A 19,312-nucleotide genomic window follows, 5' to 3' on the forward strand; every position below is an offset into this window, starting at 1 on the left:
GGCTCTGTGTCCATCTGGGCTTTTTTGGAGGATGTGAACTGGTGGCACCTTGGAGCTCAGGGATGGACCAGATCATTTCCTAAGGATAAAAAATCCTGGGAAAATCTCTTTTAGTACTTGGTGTGTGTTAAAAACCCCACAGGTACTCGCTGATGGGAAATTTTCAGCTCTCTGAGTGCAGACAAACATGGTTGAGTTGAAATTTTTTAATTTTCTCTTTTCTCCAGAACTTTTCACTCCAGAATTTTTACTCTGAATTTTCTTGAGGATGTTTAAAAATATCTTCACTCAGGAAGAGTTCTGAAGGGTTTCCCCCTTAAAAATTCATATTATTCCCTTTTTGCCTGATGTGAGGGATAATTAATTGTGTGAAAAGATCCATGTAATGACCCTGGAGGGGACCTGGAGCAGCTCCTGGCTGTCTGAGAGGGCTCTGGTGCTTTATTCTGCCCCAGGATTTCATCTCCAGTGCTGAGCACACCCCAGGGCTGCATCATTTGTTCCTTATCAGGGCTGAGGGATGAATCAGAACTCGTTTCAGAGGGCGCAGTGGGAGGTGTGAGGCTGAGATCGATATTACAAAACGAAAGAAGAAGAAGAAGAAGAAGAAGAAGAAGAAGAAGAAGAAAAAAGCCCAACAAAATTGAGTTTGTTGCACCACGCTCGTTTCAGTGTTAATTATGGGACTGAAAAAGGGGTGATGCACTTCTTGGGAAGCTCAGGATCAGCAGGACCTTGCTCACAGGGCTCCCTCAGAATTCAGCCTCGGTTCCTGGCCCTAGTTCAGATGTCTTGGGTAACTTTGAGCAAAGCAATTTTGCTGTTTGGCCACCTCAAAGATCCCAGAGTGGGTCAGGAGAGCTGAGGGGTGGGATTTGGGTTTTGCTCAGGTTGGGAATTCACCCACCAGGGCACAGTGGTGTTCCTAAATCAGGGCATGGATTCCCATCCAGCCTCTCTGGGCTCTGCCTCTGGGCGCTCCCCTGCAGTATTTTCCCTTTCAATATCAAGCTACAAAGTAAAGACACAGATTGTAGAATCTGTGATCTGAAATAACAAATCCTTCCCAGCCTTATGTCAGATTTTGTTGCCTTAAATGTGGCTCAGGTTTCCATTTCCTCCATTCTGTCTCTTGTTTAGGAAAGGAGCATGAGAACCTGTTCTAGGCATGGCTGTCCTCTAAACCCATCCAAAGATCCATTTATTAATTTAGGTTTTGTTCTCAAAGGTAAATGTTTGTGCTTGCAGACCACAAAGCTTTCTGAAATATCAAACTGCTCCTCGTATACTCCTACCTCTCCTAAGGATTGAAATGTTAATATTGACTTGTGTAAAAACAAAGGGGAATAAACCCCACGCCCCACAACAACAACAAAACCCAACGCTTCTGTCAACAGCATTAATCCACCTTGGGGAGAAAATCACTGATTCCCTGGAGCTGGGCTGGTGAGACAACATCAGAGAGATGAGGGAGTGAATTAAAGCTCAGGTTCAGATTGGCAGAAAATCATTGGGACATTTCTGTTTGTCACTCAAGATTCTTGCAGGGCCAGACCAGACTGAGCAGGGCCAGCTCTTGGTTTTAGTTCCCCTTAAGAGCAGCATCAGCTCAGAGGATAAACACGTTTCTTTGCAGAGAGCTTAGATGCAAAAATCACCAAAAATCTGTTTTCTCTCCATGACTACAGCCTCCATCTGCACTGCTGTGCTGAGGAGAGGCAGTGGCAGGAGGGATGGGGGCTGGAGGGAGGGTTTGCCATGGAAAAAAGGGAAGGATGGATGGTCTGCAACAGTTTTGAGGCTCCAGACTTATTTATAGACCTAAAGTTGATAGTTTATAATCATTACATTCACATTTATAAACCTGAATCATGAATTGCAGTTTTCAGAGGAAAAGGCAAATACGATGCTTTTGATCTTTCTCTCTACTTTTATTTCTTCCTTTGCACCTCATAAATAAATGGTGCTTAACTGAATTGCATTTCTAAAATGCATTAAAGGAGGAAAAATCCATATTTTTACTTTGCTTGGTGTGGGGTGATGTGGCCCTTCATATCTTAATGTACAATTGAAGTTACTTTTTGGAGAGCGATTCTTTGTTAAGCACTTCAAAAGTTAATCTAGAAACCATGTGTAAAATATGGAAATGGATGATTATCAGCCACCAAAACAGTTTTATCTGAGGAAAACATGCCCCTTTTCTGCAACTTCCTCATTTGAGATGTTTATTACAATAAGACTTTATCTGCCTGGCTCTGTATTTTTAAATTATCGATGTAAAGCCCTGAAAACCAGTTTAATCCTGAGTTATTTAATGTTACCCACAGCTTTTCTAAGCTCAGTTAAAGCCCAGTTAAGGGCAGGATGATAAGCACATACAGATTCTTTTCCTATGAGTGTGTATATTTGCTTTGGGCTCTGAAGCAATCTGCCTTCAGCTCTCAGACCAGCTGTGCACAAACTCTGCTGCTGCTCTGCAGGGCCCAGGTGAGCACAGAATCTTTGATGGAAAATCCTTTCCTTGGGATTTTTCCTCCTGAGAAGCTGGGAGGCCTCAGGAGCAAAATGCAAACAATGGTTATCTGCTGCTGTGGAATGCAACAGGTGCATCTGGGATTGGTCTCATGTGGTTGTTTCTAATTAATGGCCAATCACAGTCGGCTGGCTCGGACAGAGAGCCAAGCCACAAACCTTTGTTATCATTCTTTCTTTTTCTATTCTTAGCCAGCCTTCTGATGAAATCCTTTCTTGTATTCTTTTAGTATAGTTTTAGTATAATATATATCATGAAATAATAAATCAAGTCTTCTGAAACACGGAGTCAGATCCTCTTCTCCTCCCTCATCCTCAGACCATGTGAACGCCGTCGCACCCAGGTGTGCACAGAGGGAAATCTCAGGGTGAAAAACCAGCCCAGAGCCCTGCCTGAGCCCTTGAATTCAGGCTCTGGCCAGCTAGGAGGGGAATAAAGGGATCTGGGAAATAGCAAAAGCAATAAATGCACCAATCTGAGAGTGAACAATTCTGTTTGGTCAGATCCTGCTAATTGATTTTTTCATTGTTCTGCCTGGCAGGGAATATTCCAGGAACAGAAAGCTCAGCACTGACAGACATTGTCAATGAGATTCTTCTCCCCACACAACCCCTCCAACCAAGTGAAGCACAAAGGATTTCACTGAAAATTGTACTACTAGGAAACACGAAAAGCAAAAGGAAACGGGGACAAAGATATTCTTGCATCTGTGGTCAGCTTTCCATCCTGGGCTTTGCTCTGCCCCAGTGCTGTCACAATCCAGAGGTTTCCATGGGAAAATTCCAGCAGAGAACACTTCAAACCCCCCTAAATTTTGCTGCAGCCAAACTCCAGAGCTGCCCCCTGGCACTGCCCTGTCCTTCAGGGTTCCTTCAGGGCCCTGCCTTTCAGCTTGAATTTGCCAGGAACAGATTGTGCTGCTGCATTCTCTCAATTCTACACATGTGGGAGCTTTCTAAAACGGCGTTTCATTGGGTTAGGGAGAAACACAACGTGGATTTCTCACAGACAGGAGAGCCCACGGCTCCTTTGTGCCCTGGAGTGGCTGAAATTGCAGAAAAACCAATCTCCAGCTTTGGCTGGCCTGGCTGGGAGCTCAGGCCCAGGCTGGCTGCCTGGTTTTGCACTATCAGCTGTTACTAAGCACTTCAGCAGCAGGGAGGATGTCCCAGCGTGGGGCTGGTGCTCAGCAATAATTCAGATATGCAAAATGTGGCTGAACAATGCCCTGGTGCCTGAGAGCTGCTCTGGAGGGCAGACAGGCACATCCCTTCATTCTTTCCACTCCGCTTGCTCTGGGGTTTGCTTCTTGTTTGGGTTGTGGACAAGTCTTTGAAGTAGAGTGAGTGTAATTAAATATTCATCTGATTAATCTGTGTTTCCCCACTAAACGCAGTTTGGTGTGTCATGGGATGGTTCACAGAATGGATCTGATCCCAAGAGCTGCCTGAAACACCTGGAAAACACAAAATTCCTTCAGCAGAATCCTGGCCAAAAACCCCACCAGACCCTCTCTTGCTCTTTTTACGGGAAGAGAAATTTGGGAGAGCAAATTTTTGGGGAATGATTAAAAACTAAACAGCAACATGGGAACCACAAGATCCTGACCTCACTGTGCAACTCCAACAAACATTTCTCTGGGAATGAAGCTCCTAAATCAGTGTTAATTGAAAATTGATCCCTCAAGTCTGATTTTTAGAGGAAAGGGGGTTGTGTTCATGGTGTCATAATAATAAATAAGAAGTTTTCCAGGATTTTGTGGCCTTCCTCCAGCTTTGCAGGCTCTTTTGGAAGGGCTGCGTCTCCCTGGGTAGGAAGTGTTGTATTTTGATAAAAGCAAAACAGAAAAAAAAGGGGGTTTCTTTTTTAAATGAAGGACGCCCTGGCTTAATGGGGCTTGAAGTGTTTACAGGTGTTTCCTCACAAGTTCAAATTTAGTGGCCCTGGGGAGTTGAGATTCTCATAAGGCAGGAGCAAACTCCCCAATTCTGGGTTTTACAAGGGTTGCACATTTAAAGGGCCAGGCTGGCGTGGCCTGGGGGCTGTGTGAAAACAAGACTTTGTGCCATCCAGAGCAGCAGGACGCGAGAAAAAAAATCATCCTTAGTGCCCCAAGAGGTCAAAACCTTCCTGAAAGACCCTTTGCTGCTGCTGCCCAACATTTTGGCCAGATTTTGCAAATTTGTGGTGAAAATCCCAGGAGAGGCAGGTTCCACCTCTGGCCGTTCAAACCCATCTTGGTGCCACCTTTTCAATGCAGAGCATCTCCTGAGAGGAGCTGTTGAGCGTGGGGAAGGAGAAGGAGAAGGAGAAGGAGAAGGAGAAGGAGAAGGAGAAGGAGAAGAAGCAGCAGAGAGCGAAGGGAAAATGTAGAAGTGGCTGTGGTTGGAGGGGCGGTGATGTCACCGGGCTCAGCGGGAACACTGAGCTTTTAAAAAGCTGAAAGAAACATCCTGACCCTCACTTGTCACATCCCCACCCAGCAGCCACACACACACACTCACAGCCCAGTTATCCTCAGCCAAGAAAAGGGGGGAAAAGCTCCATCCCACCACAGAATGCACTGGCAAAAATGTAAGTGAGCTCTGGTTTTGCTTCTCCTACCTCTGGGTGCTGAGGGATAAATCAGCAGAGGGTGGCAGGGGAGGGGATGCTCAGGGATGGCTCCAGGGAGGCCAGGGCTCAGGGGTGATGCTCATTTTCCAGCAGGGATCTGAGCTCAGGGCTGCTTTGTTGGCTTTCATCACTATGAATCAAGTGGAAGACTATGATTCATAAAAACAATAACAGGATGCAGGTATCGTATCAAAGGCTACGGTGGTTACGTAGCAGAAAATTTTCCTTTTGAAAAGTGAAACCTGTGAGAAATCTTATTTCTGTGCCTTTTTTTTTTTTGATATGTACTTCTTTCAGCTAATTAAAAAAGATAAGGAACAGAGCAGTTGAGGGCAATACAGATATGACTTTACAGGAAATCAGTTTTCTTGTTTTCAAGATAATTTCACTCCTCTGGGCCCACCTTTGCTGGAGTAGTTTACTGATCCTGCTCCAGGTAGGTGTTTGCTTCTTGCAAGGTTTTCATTCTCACTCTTATCACCACCATATCTCACTTGTCATCAGTAGGGGATGCTCATTTTGGCCCCTGTGCTGCCACCCTTTGCCTCTCACCCTGCTGTTCCATTAGCATAGAATGCTACAGCACACCTGAGTGGAAAAATTAATTTCTTAAACCCTTGCCAGTGACTTATCTGACATTACTCATCTTTTATCTCAGCTTGTAGGTTGTTCTACTGCGTGTAGTAAAGCAACCATGTGCCTTTGTGAGCTTTGAAATCTGTTTCCTCTGGTTTTTTCATGCCTTCTTTCTTTTCAGCTGAATTTTGGAAGCTCAAATGTGTATTTGGGAAGTTTTGTTTGTATTTCCCCCTTCACCTTGAGCAGTTTTCAGGACAAGATATGTAAAATCTGCAAGATGATCACATCCAAGTCCTGATTCTAATCTTCCATCTCAGATGGATAAACCCTGAATGGTTTATTTGAGTTGTTTTTTTAATTCCTGCAGTGACAAAGCAACGCTAACAACAATGCTTTGGGTAGGAGGAAATTGGGAACTGAATTGATGGTTTTATTTTGCTTTTTTACCTTTGGCACTTGCAGGAATTACAAGTCAGATTCTGTCAGTCATTCCCTGATGATGATTTGTAGAGAACTCCTGGCCAGCGTCCCTTGAGCTTGCTCATCCTTGGATCTCCCTCCTTTTGTAGTTTTGTCAGAATTCCCTTTTCCAGGATGGAACTGCTGGAAATCTGATTGATGATTCTGCTTGGAATCTTGCTTGGATCTCCCTGTTTTTGTAGTTTTGTCAGAATCTCTGAATCCCCCGTTCTATTATCGAACTGTTGGAAATCTGATTGATGCAGCTGCTTTTCCAATCTTGGAATCTTGCTTGGATCTCCCTCCTCTTGTAGTTCTGTCAGAATCCCCTGTTCTAAAATGGAACTGCTGGAAATGTGATTGATGATTCTGCTTGGAATCTTGCTTGGATCTCCCTCCTTTTGTAGTTCTGTCAGAATTCCCTGTTCTTACCCGGAACTGCTGAAAATCTGCTTGATGCTGTGCTTTTCCAAGCCATTTCAGCGTGCTGGCTTTGAAGGCAGGCAGGAGGGGAATCCTGGAGACCCCTGGGGAGCCCTGGGTGAGCCCCCAGCCCAGGACAGGTACCCAGGTACCCTCAGGTTTCAGAGGGAGCTGCAGTTCCCAGCAGCTCTGAGAGCCCCCTTGGTGTCCCCCCTGTTTCCTGTCCCTGTGACCCCTCACGTGTCCTGCACCACCCGTGACCCCAGGGATGTCCCCACCCCATGGCCTTGCTCTGGGGCAGAAATGGAGGCAGAGGCAGCTCAGGTGACCTGGGAACTTTCCAAACTGAAACCCTGAGGTTTGAGTCATCTGCTGCTGACACCACCAAGGTTTTGGGTTCAATCCCTGCACGGTCAGAGTGGGTGATGGTGGGAATGTTCCTCACTCGGGGCCACCAAATGTGGTGGCGTTCTCAGGACGAGGGGAGAGATGGGAACCTTGACTCCATGTTTCAGAAGGCTGATTTATTATTTGATGCTATATATTATATTAAAAGAAAATGATATGCTAAAACTATACTAAAAGAATAGAAGGATTTCATCAGAAGGCTTGCAAGGAATAGAAAGGAATGAAAATAAAATCTTGTGACTGCAAAGACTCTCTTGCACTCAAGAGAGTGCAAAACAGCTGGACTGTGATTGGCCATTAATTAGAAACAACCACATGAGACCAATCACTGATCCACCTGTTGTATTCCACAGCAGCGGATAATCAATATTTACATTTCATTTCTGAGGCCTCTCAGCTTCTCAGGACAAAAGATCCCAGCAAAAGGATTTTTCATAAAATGTGTCCATGACAGGTGATGCTGGAGGGTCCTTCCCAGCTGAGAACATCCTGTGAATCTCTGCAAACCCAGAAGGGACACAGGAGCTCCCTCCAGCAGCAGGTGTGACCTCACCTGAGGCCACCTCAGGGCGGTTTCCTGCTCCCTCAGGGCCATTCCTGCAGGAGCACAGGGCAAGCTGTGTCCCTTTGCTGGGCAGTGTTGCCTTCTGATACAAGGCAGGCGGCCTGGTTTCAGGAAACAGCACAGCGACCCATTTCCCCAGGGTCACTCGGGCCTAAGAAACACGCGGACACCAATATGGTGGAGGATCAAAGGCCTTTATTCTCTCTTCCCGTGGGGTTTTATAGTCTAAGGGGCTTCTACGTCAGGTGGGGGTCTGTCTTTACCATCTATGGTTAGTAGGGGATGGAAAGTTACCTGGGCAAGTGGAAAGTTACCGGAATCCGGTTTAGGGGGCTGCATTCCTATGTTAATTTTCTTATCTAAGGGGGCAGGGGCCCTGTCTTCCCGTAACATCACGAGATCTTCCGAACGCCAGGCCCTATCTGCTACAGGGCAGGGAGCCTGGCCAGGCTGGGAATGTTCCAGGCACAGTGACTCCCTGCAGGACGGGGGCCCTGGTTCCGCTCAGCACCCAAGGGTGGCTCAGCCCGAAAGCCTCCCCTCCCACGGCCCAGGAGAAGTGACTGGTCGGGGCTCCCCAGGATTCTGCTGAACAGGAGCAGCCCCAGCAGCCCCTCAGGGATGGGGAATTCATGGGCAGCACCAGCTTTGTCCTCTTGATTTGCTTTTGTTGTGACCTCCGTAGTGAATTTTTTAAATTCACCCGCGCCTTCCTTCCGTACAAATGGTTTGTGTTCTGCAAAGTGTGGAACCAGCTTGGGCTTGATGATCTCAAAGGTCTTTTCCAGCCTAATTAATTCTAATTCTGCAGGAATCTCCTGTTTAGGTGCTGGTTTTGCCTGTGTCCAAGTTTTTTGTGTGCTCAGCTCCCATTGTAGTCACCGGCAGAGATTGAGCTGCTCTGATTCCCTTCACCACCGAGAGATGTGAATTCACACCTCTGCAAATCCCTTCCCAAACGCTTTTAAAGTGAATAAAAAACCTTTTCTGCCCACAACAGATGTGGGGCTGTACAGAGCAACCCTGAAAGTATCAGCTAATGAGACTGAGAGGTGAAACTGCAGCATTCTGCACCTTGTGAGCGCTAATTTTGGTCAAACCCCACCAGGAAAGAGGGATAGCACAAAAGTTGAGCCCGTCCATGCCTTGCAGAGCAGGTGTCAAACTCTACGAATGACCACAGCACAATTAAATGGAAAGCTTGCATTACTAAAATGGAAAGAGTATTATGGGCTGGGAGGAATTAGGACCTGAGGGTGAGATTTAAGGTTAAAGGCACTTTCTGTCTATCTCAGCTTCCCCTTTGCGCCAGGGCTCCTCTTATTCTGAAACAGAGAATTTTTAGTGGCCCTCACCGCTACATGGCCAAAGCATCCAGCTCTCATTTGGCACCTGAATGTTTTTAGGTTTTTTTAATTAGAATAATCAGAGCAGCAGGGATTAGCCAGCATTTTGTGTCTCCCCTTGATTTTGATATCTGTCCAAGTGGAAAAATGTAAAATCCACTCTGTATTTGTGCATCTGCAATCCCTTCTGTGTGTAGGAACAAAATATAGGCTCTGCACTCATTTAGATCCCTTTAGGTGTGAAGGAAATATTTTTAAAGGACTTCTAAAAGTTATAACTTTTTGATAACTTTTTAAAGTTATTAGAAGCATTCCTCAAGAGCAGCAAGGGGCATGGATTTGCCTGAATCCAAGGCTACTTTGATTCCTGAAAAATCTTCCAACACCTGATGATGAAGATATTAGAGATTAATATCTAAAGTATTCTTCTGTCAAATGAAGAATGGACTGACCACAAAGCAGAGATAAAGATCACCCTGGGTTTTTTTGAGGGAAATTTTAATTAGCCAGGAAATAAGGACAGGATCATGACCAGTGTTGATTCCCTTGCCACGGGCTTGGAGGTAAAAAGGTTTTGATTTGACTCGAAGCATACAAGCCTGTGAAACGAAGCCTCTTTCTTCTTTTTCTTAGCCAAAGTTCACTGTGTCTGATAAAAATGCGATTTGGTCTCCAATGTCCAAGCCATTAACTCGGGGCTTTGCTAATTGAAATCTAAACTTTTCTTGTTATTTGCAGTCAGCGATTGCTTTTCAGTGTTACTGCAAACAAGAGAAACTGTTGGGCTTCTTTTCAATTATTTATTACACTAGAGGGTGAGAGGAGAAATAAAAAGGGAAGACTGTTTGCAGTGCTAACACCGATCAATTGATTATTTTATCCCGTGGTTGTGAGCACAGAAATCTGTGAGAGGCAGCAGTGGTGTGGCCACATGCCCTGTGAACAGATTTAGTTTTCTCAGGAGAATCCTGAGAAAGGCTGTCAGAGGAGAAGAGAATGATCAAAACAATTCTTATTTGCTGCTGCTGTGTTCGTGCCCATTTGTGGAATGTGTTCTGGAGATGGTTTATCTGAGGTGATCGATTGGATTTGGAGATGCTGCTTTGGATTTGGTGATGCTGTTTTGGATTTGGTGATGCTGTTTTGGATTCATTGGCCAAAATTGGATCCACGTGTGTGTGTCAGGACTCTGGGGCAGGAGTCAGGGGTTTGCTAGTTAGTTGGTTATTGATAGTTCTTGTTAGTGTAATATAGTTTAATATAGTATAATAAAGTCATTAATTAGCCTTCTGAAATCACAGAGTTCTGCACAGACATGGGGCACCTCAACACTGGTACAGTGGGATGCTGCAGGCAGGGCAGGACCTGCAGGGTGGTTCAAAGTGAATCTGCCTGCTGGGAAATTGCAGTGCCTGGGCTGGGAGGCCGAGAGCGAGCTGCAGCTCCTCTGTGTGTGTGTGTGAGTGTGAGTGTGCGAGGGACAGCCCTGCTGGGGGAAGCTCAGTGATCTGGAACTCTCCGCGCTTCGCTGCCCGCACCCTTCCAGCAGCTGCTCGGCCTCTCCTCCCTCCCGTTTCTGCAATGGTTCAACCAAAATGCAGGGCAGGACAGAGCCTCAGTTTTGGTGGTGTCTTGGTGTGCTTTCCCTCCTGTGGTAACCACATATCCTCTGCACAGACACAGACATGGTTCTCCCAGGGTTTTCCTGGGAAGCTGCGAGAAAGCTCAGAGAAAGAATTAAAACAATTATTATCTCTCTTTCTGTAACTGCTGTTTATAGACATGGTTCTCCAGAGTGCGCTATTCAGAGCTCACCAATAGTGTGAGAGAAGATTCCCACAGGACAATCAGGTCTTAGATCCACCACCATTTCTGTAGGAACTGTAGATTTCTAAAGTGCTTTTTGTGCCTTCTGCTGATGGAGTCTCTGCATCACCTTTGGCTGTCCCTGACACCGGTTCAGTGATACAGATCAATATTTTTGAGCTATTTATGCAGTCTGTATCTGCATAAATTGAGAGTGGCAGATCCCTTGGAACATTTTTGGGTGCTTCCAGGCTGAGCTGCAGCCTGGTCTGGAATCCAGCATCTCCCTGCTGCTCTCATTTGATGTTTGGAGCCATTTGGTGCCTTTCCAGCAGCTCTGGTGTTCAGCAGCAGCTTTTAAAGATTGCCCACAAGCCTTCAAGGCTTTTGTGGACTTTCAGCAAATACATCAGGTGATAACATTGATGGAGGGAGCCTGGGGCAGCCTGGCCAAAGCTTTGAAATGGGCCCCAGTGAAATGTGGAAACCATTGCAGAGGGGTTGGGTTTGGGTTCCTTCTCTTCTTCCTCGACTGGAGATGTCTCAAACTGCCCCAGCTCCTCAGAGCAGGTGAAAATCAAAATGTGCCTGCAGCATGTGGGTGTCCTGAGGTCCTGGAATTGCAGGAGGTTGCAGTGTTGGTATTCCTTTATCTCCTTTAATTCCATTTTATTGAATGGAACTTGGGCTCTCATGACTAAAATTAAAACAAAATGGAATCTTGGACCAAGACAGCTTCATAGCTTGTTAAAACCTTTATATATATTAAATAGAACTCGGGATTTCATGACTAAAATTAAATAAAATGGAATCTTGGTCCAAGACAGCTTTGTAGTTTGTTAAAACCTTCACATAAGGATGACTAAATCCAGGTTCTTCATTTACAATGATATTTTAATTATCATTATCCCTCCAAATGCTGACTTTTGTAACTGGCCATGTGCCTTCAGCTCAATGAGGAATTGCACCCTGAAGCCCCAAAGCCATTTTGCTGTGGTCTGTCTGTGATGCTCAGACCCCACAGGCCCCTGAGCAGTGGAAAAGCAGCTGTGCTCACATTATTTTTATTTCTGGAGGTCAGCTTGGGGGAACCGAAATATGATCTGCAGACTTTGGTTTTTAAAAATTTTTTTTTCTCTTTATTTTTTTTTTCTTTTTTGGTTACTCTGCTTACTTACACCGGAAACTCTGAATAGGTATATTTGTCAGCTTTTACAGTAAATTTCTTCTTTCCCATCCCCCAAACCTGGAGCCAGAAACCACCATCCTTCCCCACCCTAATTCTGCAGGGAGGCCCTTTATGAGCTGGGGATGAGAAACTCCCCAGAATGTTCATTTCTGCCCACTCCACATTTGTGGAGTTGATGTTTTCACGTGGCACCAAGAGCACCAGAACTCTTTATTATTTGCACTCAAATAAATTAATACCAGTTAAATTGAAAAAGCAAAGCGTGAATTGTATTAAAAGCCCTTGTGGATGTTTGTATGGAGCTTAAAGAACATTTATTCTCTTTTAAAAATTCCATTTTGAAAGCCATAGGATTCATGGGAATGAAAGAAATCTGATTTAAAGAGCCACAAAGGATGTCCACAAAAAGCAAAGGTAGATCAGGCAAAGGCTGGAAAATCATCTTTGCTTCAACAACTGATTATAAGTAAAATATTTCCTTAATGTGCATAACAAAGGCAACATTCAGTGCATAAATGGAGTTCTGTCTGATCCTAAAAGGATTTATAGTGGCTAATCAAGATTTCATAATTAAATTATGTGTAATGAGTTAGTAGAAGAGCCAAGCTGAAGGGAAAAAAGTATTTTTGAAAAGAAATTAGAGCAGAAACGTTTATGCTGTTAAGTAATTTTTGTGGTGGATTTATGATCTCTGTATTTAGAACTCCATTTTCCTCCTCCCTGGAAGGTGCAGCAGAAACATCTCAGTGTGCTCAGAATTAAATGCAGCTGGAGAGATATCTGAGGTGAAAGGATTCATTTTTAGAGGATGTGAATCTAAATAAATGCTCCTGGGGTGCAATAACAGTTTAAAATCCAGATTGGAGCTGGACACCAGCTGTACCTCAAAACCAAAGGCCAGTTCCAATCGTTAAAAATGGCAAACTTATCAATTTCTGTATTTACACACCAAAGTGCAGTGGAAGGGGCAGGCAGCCACCTCTGCTACCGGCGCCTTTACAAACAGAGGCTTTGATATCCCCTGCTTTAATTCTGCTATCAATCCCTCAAACACTCCAGTAAAATATGAGCTGTTAATTCTGGCTCTGGCGGAAATGTGCTTCCCCTGCTTTCACTGCTCACATGGCTTTGGGAGAGGCTTTTGGAGCTGTGAACTTAATTGTTCAAATTAATTTTAAATTAAATTAAAGCTTAATTCTGGCTGTAAACTTCATTATTCAAAATGGAGCAGAATTTTTGGGTGGGAGCTGGGAGGTTTTGGGTGGAAGATCTGTGATGTGTTGTCTCCTGTTCATCAACCTCCTGGCCCAGCTATGAGCAAAATTTGTTCAGAACTGAAATTCCACTCTGGTCTAGTTGGGAGTTCAGCTCCTGCCTGACCTCACAATGAGATATTTAAGTCAAATTAATGGTGTTTAAATGGTTTTTCAAGTGAGGCTGTTTTCCTGATTTGGGTTGGTTTTATACCTTCTACCTAAACAGTGAATCAATTTCTTTTAAATATTTAATCTCTGCTTTTTTATGTCCCTGCCTGGCCAACAATTCTGGTGTGTCGCTTTTGGGTATATTTGGTCTGATTTTCCTGCTGGGAGTGTGTGAAGCTGCTCTGCAGGTCAGTGGCACTGAGGGACACAAAGGAAAGGAAGAAGAAGATAAATTTAAGGAAGAATAAAATAAATGTGTTCTGCTACAGCCCCCAGGCTGCCATGGGGATTTGGGGTCCCTGAGAGGAAAATAAACGTTGCATAAATATTGAATTTATTTTCTTTTCCTCAGCTTCTGCCCCGGAGCAGCAGCCACAGCCTCGCCCCTACCAAGGAGTCCGAGTGAAGGAGCCAGTGAAGGAGCTGCTGAAGAGGAAAAGGGGGAATGCCCAGAACTCCAGTGCAGCTGCAGCCACAACGGTAGGGAAAAGCGAACAGGAGGAAAATTCTCCCTCAGGAGCTCCGTGCTTGCCCAGCCCCAGCACTGCTGAGCCAATGAAAGAAACCTTTGCATCTCTGAAGCGTTTTGAAGGCGCTGCTGTTACCTGTTATGCCATTACCATCTCTTTAGCTGAGGTGCTTTTATGTGCTGAGCATTTTCCACCACTTAATGGAAAGGGGAAGTGCTTTGCACTTGGCAGGCCCTGATTGCTGGCGACTGAAAGCGGTTTGGGAGGGGAGCAGCAAGAAACCATCCCCAGCCATCCCTGGCTCTTTGCTGCTTCTTTTCAGCCGGGATTTGTCCTCCCAGCAGGCAGCAACCCCAAAAGGGTTGCTTTTGTGTAAATTCTCTCTGCCACACAAAATCTAAACACGCTTTAAGGTCAGACCTTGGCATTGATAACCAGCTGATAATGCCTGGTCTGCTCTGTGCTTCTCTAAGGGATTGAATTTAATGCTGAAGGGCTTCATCTCTGATTTTTATTCTTTCTCTCTGCTACACAAGATTTAAACACACTTTAGGGTCCCCTTGAGCTGAGGTGTTTGTGGGTGTTTGGGGTGGTGTGTCCTGGTTCAGCTTTTCTGGCTCTGGTGTGGGGTGGGGGAGTTCAGACCCTGGCATTGATAACCAGCTGATAATGCCTGGTCTGCTCTGTGGGATTGACTTTAATTCTGATGGGTTTCCCCTCTGATTTTTAATTTTTTTCTCTCCTACACGAGATTTAAACACACTTTAGGGTCCCCTTGAGCTGAGGTGTTTGTGGGTGTTTGGGGTGCTGTGTCCTGGCTGCCAGGTTCAGCTCTTCTGGCTCTTGTGTGGGGTGGGAGAGTTCAGACCTGGCATTGGTAACCAGCTGATAATCCCTGGTCTGTTCTGTGGGATTGACTTTAATTCTGATGGGTTTCACCTCTGATTTTTATTTTTTTTCTCTCTGCCGTACAAAATCTAAACACACTTTAAGGTCCCCCCGAGCTGAGGTGTTTGGGGGTGTTTGGGGTGCTGTGTTCTGGCTGCCAGGTTCAGCTCTTCTGTGCGCCTGCCCTGCTCTGTGCTTCTCTAAGGGATTGACTTTAATGCCGATGGGATTCACCTCTGATTTTGATTTTTTCTTCTCTCTTCCAGGTTGTTCTGCCCCACCAGCCAGTCCCTTCCTACTCACCCATGGGTAAAGTATCCCTGACCCTCTGGGGCTCTCCAGGGCAGACTGTGCTGAGCTGGGCTTTGATCCTGTCCTGTTTTCCAGGCCAGCCTTGCATTGACATGGACGCTGCTGGCCCTGCTCTGCCGGGCCCAGAGGAAGGAGCTGTGGCCTCTGGCTGGCTCCCGCCGGCCCCTGGCACCCCCCTGCAGCCCCTGGCTCAGTGGAGCCCTTACCCTGAGTACGTGTCCCACGAGGCTGCCAGCTGCCCCTACTCAGCAGATATGTACGTGCAGCCCGTGTGCCCCAGCTACACCCTGGTGGGACCCTCCTCTGTCCTCACCTATGCCTCCCAGCCTCTCATCACCAATTTTGCAGTAAGTCAAAAGCACCAAGCTGGAAATTACATTATTTCTCACCTTCTAAGAGCTGTGGGGTGGGTGGAGTTAGACTAATTTATTTATTACGGTAATGCTGTGTGTTCTTGCATCCATTGCCATGTAGTTCCCAGGACAGGAATATGGTTTGAGCAGGGCAAAAAGTTGTGTTGTAATGAAACTACACTATATTAAAACTATACTAAAGAAAAACCCATGACCCTTTCAGACAGTGACAACACAGCTTCGATCTAACTGGTCAATCAACCCAAAACAACCAGAGTCCAATTAACAAATCCCTTTTCGGTGAACAATCTCCATAACACATTCCACATGTGCCAAACAACAGGGGTAGCAAGTAGAGATAAGAATTGTTTTGTCTCCTTTCTCTGAGCTTTCTCACTGCCTTCCCCAGGAGAAATGCTGGGAGAGAGAATGATGTCTCTCTCTGCTCAGAGAAATACGTGAGTTGTCGGGGGGTAGGACAGTTGGGGTGGATGGAAACGAGAGATCTCTGCAGCCAGGGCTTGGAATTGGGGTTTATTGCAAAGGGCCAAGTGCAGGACCCTGCTGGGAGCTGCCAGGCACAGCTCAGAGCAGGCCCAAAGAGGGAGAGAGAGGTAAAGAGAGAATGAGAGGGTAAAAGAGAGGATCAGAGGGTGAGGTTCCCGTTACAATAAAATAAATCATCTTCTGGTTGTGGAATTTGGGGTTTATTGCAAAGGGCCAAGTGCAGGGCCCTGCTGGGAGCTGCCAGCCACAGCTCAGAGCAGGAATGAGAGAAGAGAGGGAGAGAGAGAGGATAAGAGAGTAAGAGGGTAAGAGAGTGAGGTTCCCATGACAATTCAATAAATCTTCTGTGTTGAATATTCCCATTCTCACTAACCAATCTAGTACAAGTTACAAATCCTACAGCATTTCCATGCAGCCTATAAGAATCATTACATTACCATCCTGTGTTACATTTTAAACCCTAAAAACTCCTCTTTGGGCCCCTTCTGCCAAGCTGTAGGGTCTGCTCTGACCCTTGGGCCTGCTCTGACCCTTGGGCCTGTCTGCAGGCAGAGGGTGTTGTTCCATCAAAAGGGGATCACCTTCAGCAGCCACACCATTGTTTTCCAGCTGTTCAGTAACTGAGGCATCTCAAAGCTTGCTTTCATTTCAATTCTAGTTTCTATATTCTCCAAATCTTTTACCAGGCAATCCTATTGATAAGGCTTTCCTGTTCCACCTCCCCCAGCAGTGAGTGCCACCCTGCCTGTCTCACTTTGCTGTGTCTCTGTGCCCTCCCCAGCCCCGCAGCAGCGCCCCGGCCGTGGTGCCCCCGCTGGAGGTGACGGAGCCGCAGCCGCCCCTGCCCTACTTCCCGTGGGCACAGCCCCTGCCCGCCCTGCCAGCCTCCGGCCTGCAGTACCCCGCAGCCTCCTCCTCCTTCCCCGGGCCCCAGCTGGTGCCCGTGCCCATCTCCATCCCCGAGCCAGCCCCGCAGGAGCTGGAGGATGCCCGGAGAGCCATCGGCGCCCTGCCCATCGAGAAGCTGCTGCTGGAAGATGAGGACAATGATACGTACGTGTTGAGCCATGCTCTCTCTGTGGAAGGGATTTAGGTTGCACATCTGGAGCCCCACCCGGCAGCTCAGTGGGTTTGGGATCAGGGTGGGCTGGGGGTTTTGGCACGCTGTGATTTGTGTGGTGAGGGAAATTTGCTTTGTCCTGGAGCCCAGCACAAGGTTCCTGCGCTGTCCCAGCTCCTGCTGCCTCTCCCAGGCAGGTTTGGATGCTGCACACTTGTGCTCAGCACCAGCACAAAGTGATTTTCACCCTCATGGCCTCAAAATGACAGATTCCAGTGTAGCCACAGCCAGCTGTAGCATTTGGTGAGGGTACAATTGTTCCTAAATACTGCCAAACCCCCAATAGAGTTGTTTTCTTGTAAATGCATTGTTTGTGTGTCTTTGAGCTGTCCAGGGAGGAACTCACCAGATTTAGGCCACTAGAAAACATTTGGGTGAGCCTAAATTGGCATTTTTCTCTCCTAAATTTTACAATTCCTTTGGAAATCAGGAAAACATAAAGAGTAGCTTTGTTCTGCTGGTGCAGGCAGGTGCAGTGGTGTGAAAATAAAGCTGAGCTAAATGCCAGAGCAGTCAGAGATCCCTGTTTGCAGAGCAGGAATTCACACCAAGGCGTACCTGGAAGCTCTTTGCCCCTGAGCCCAGCCCTGCAGGTGTGGAGCAGAGGGTAAATCTATGTTATTTCAGCTGCAGAGGGGTTTGGGGCTCTGAAATATCCAAATTTGAGATGTGGGGCTGATGTGGTGGCTGGCTGGTAACGCTGCCAGTGACAGATCCTGTCCCACTGAAGCCTCTGGGAGGTTTGTCTGAGTCAGGACTGAATTCATGGCCCTAGATCAGGAGATCATTGAGAAAGCAGGAATTTTCCAGACCCTGGACTGCAGCCCAACAAGGACTCCATGGCATTGCTGTTATCTGGCAGAATTTTTGCTTTTCTGTAGTGTTTGAGTGTGATGTGCTGAGCCAGGGAACCTCAGTGACCTCTCCTTGGAAAGCTCCCCAGGCCCAGAGGTGCACACGATTCCTTTATGGCTTTCTGATTTCCTGTCCTGGAGAATGAGTAGCTTCACTTTTCCCTCTGATGAGAGTGTCAATATTTTGGTTGAGGCTCAGGAGTGCCGTGGCACAGGCAAATAAATTGATATATTTCAGGAGATGCATCCCCTTTGAACCCTGTTTATTGCTTTCTTGACAAACGAGAGGCTCTTGGCTGGTGAACACAATTTCTCTGGGTTTTTCTGCTTTCTAAAGCCCAGGATTGTTAGATGGTTTATTATTTACAAGACTAACTGAAAAAATAATTTCTTGTACTCTTTATTACCTGGAGTCCAGCTGCCACCCAGGCAATATTTCAGCTGGTCTTAGAGTTCATTCCTGGGTGAGGTTTGAAAACCCAGGCTGAAAGTCTTAAAGACTTTCCAAGAGTATTTTTAATTGAATATTGACAAATGTGGAAGACACAAGCACTAGATCATGTAAGTGATCATAAAGTTGTTGGAAAAGAGCAGCAGTTGAGGTTGGCATTGAAATTAGTGGCTTATATTTGCAGAAAAACCCAGCAAAGAAATTAATTCCAAGGAGCTTAATTCACCACTGCTTCCTCCAGTTTTATGAAATTCAGAGATATTCCCTAGGTCAAACTGGGATAAAGCAGTTGTGAATCAAGCTCGTGGTTGCTTTGATTGCTTTTCAATTCCTTTCACTCCAATGTATGTAAATTCTGTGTGTGAACATAAAACAAAGATGAAACTGTTTCATCATTTCTTTCTGGGTTGTTCTGGTTAGAAAAAAAAGACAATTTTTTTTTCAATAAAGATCTACAGTAACTTTGCTATGCCTAGAGTGTTTTATTTCCTACCCACAAGCATTGGTTTAGCAATCAATTAGTTCAATAATATATGTACAGGCTAGAAGCAGAGGTTAGCTGTCAGACTTCTGTGCTCATTTTACACACGAAGCAGACTAAGCAGGAATTCCTTGATCCAGCTGTGGCCTGGAGGCATTTCCTGCAGCAGTCCTTGCTCCTGCAGTTCAGCTTCAATCACTTTTATCCTCTCCTGGCACCCTTGGGGATGTGTGGGTGTGCAGCCACAGCTAATGCCGAGCTTGACTGAAAATCAGATTAGCCAGAAAATTGTATTTCCACTTCCTGAGATTGCAAGGGGTGGCTCTGGAGAGAAACTACCCAAGGAGAGAAACAACTCCCACCACCTTCTGCCTGAAAAGCATCCAATATTTCTGTCTGCAGCAGAATCAGCCAGGGGTTGGTGTGACTGAGTGTGGGATGGGCTCCTCCTGTTTCAGAGGGTTGGAATTTCCTTCGAGTAGGAGCTGGGGGAACAGAAGTGGCTCCAGCCAGAGCCAGATGAGCAAA

At 46.0% G+C, this 19,312-nt stretch overlaps 1 protein-coding gene across 2 annotated transcripts in view; it reads left to right on the top strand.

The window, feature by feature from the left end:
* POU2AF1 (POU class 2 homeobox associating factor 1) overlaps positions 1-18,703 on the top strand; it is a 42,715-nt gene extending 24,012 nt beyond the window's left edge. The window contains exons 1-5 of one of the 2 annotated variants that reach the window (XM_005494578.3): positions 5,010-5,107; positions 13,701-13,828; positions 14,973-15,015; positions 15,094-15,365; positions 16,660-18,703. In XM_005494578.3, coding sequence (XP_005494635.2) covers positions 5,092-5,107; positions 13,701-13,828; positions 14,973-15,015; positions 15,094-15,365; positions 16,660-16,971 — 771 coding nt within the window. In that variant the 5' untranslated portion in view covers positions 5,010-5,091 and the 3' untranslated portion in view covers positions 16,972-18,703. Of the gene's footprint in view, positions 1-5,009; positions 5,108-13,700; positions 13,829-14,972; positions 15,016-15,093; positions 15,366-16,659 lie in introns of those variants that run through there. The other variant, XM_074559659.1, reaches the window with a different exon arrangement.
* Positions 18,704-19,312: the final 609 nt, after the last annotated feature.

The sequence above is a fragment of the Zonotrichia albicollis genome, chromosome 27 (assembly GCF_047830755.1).
Source record: "Zonotrichia albicollis isolate bZonAlb1 chromosome 27, bZonAlb1.hap1, whole genome shotgun sequence".
NCBI lineage: Eukaryota > Metazoa > Chordata > Aves > Passeriformes > Passerellidae > Zonotrichia > Zonotrichia albicollis.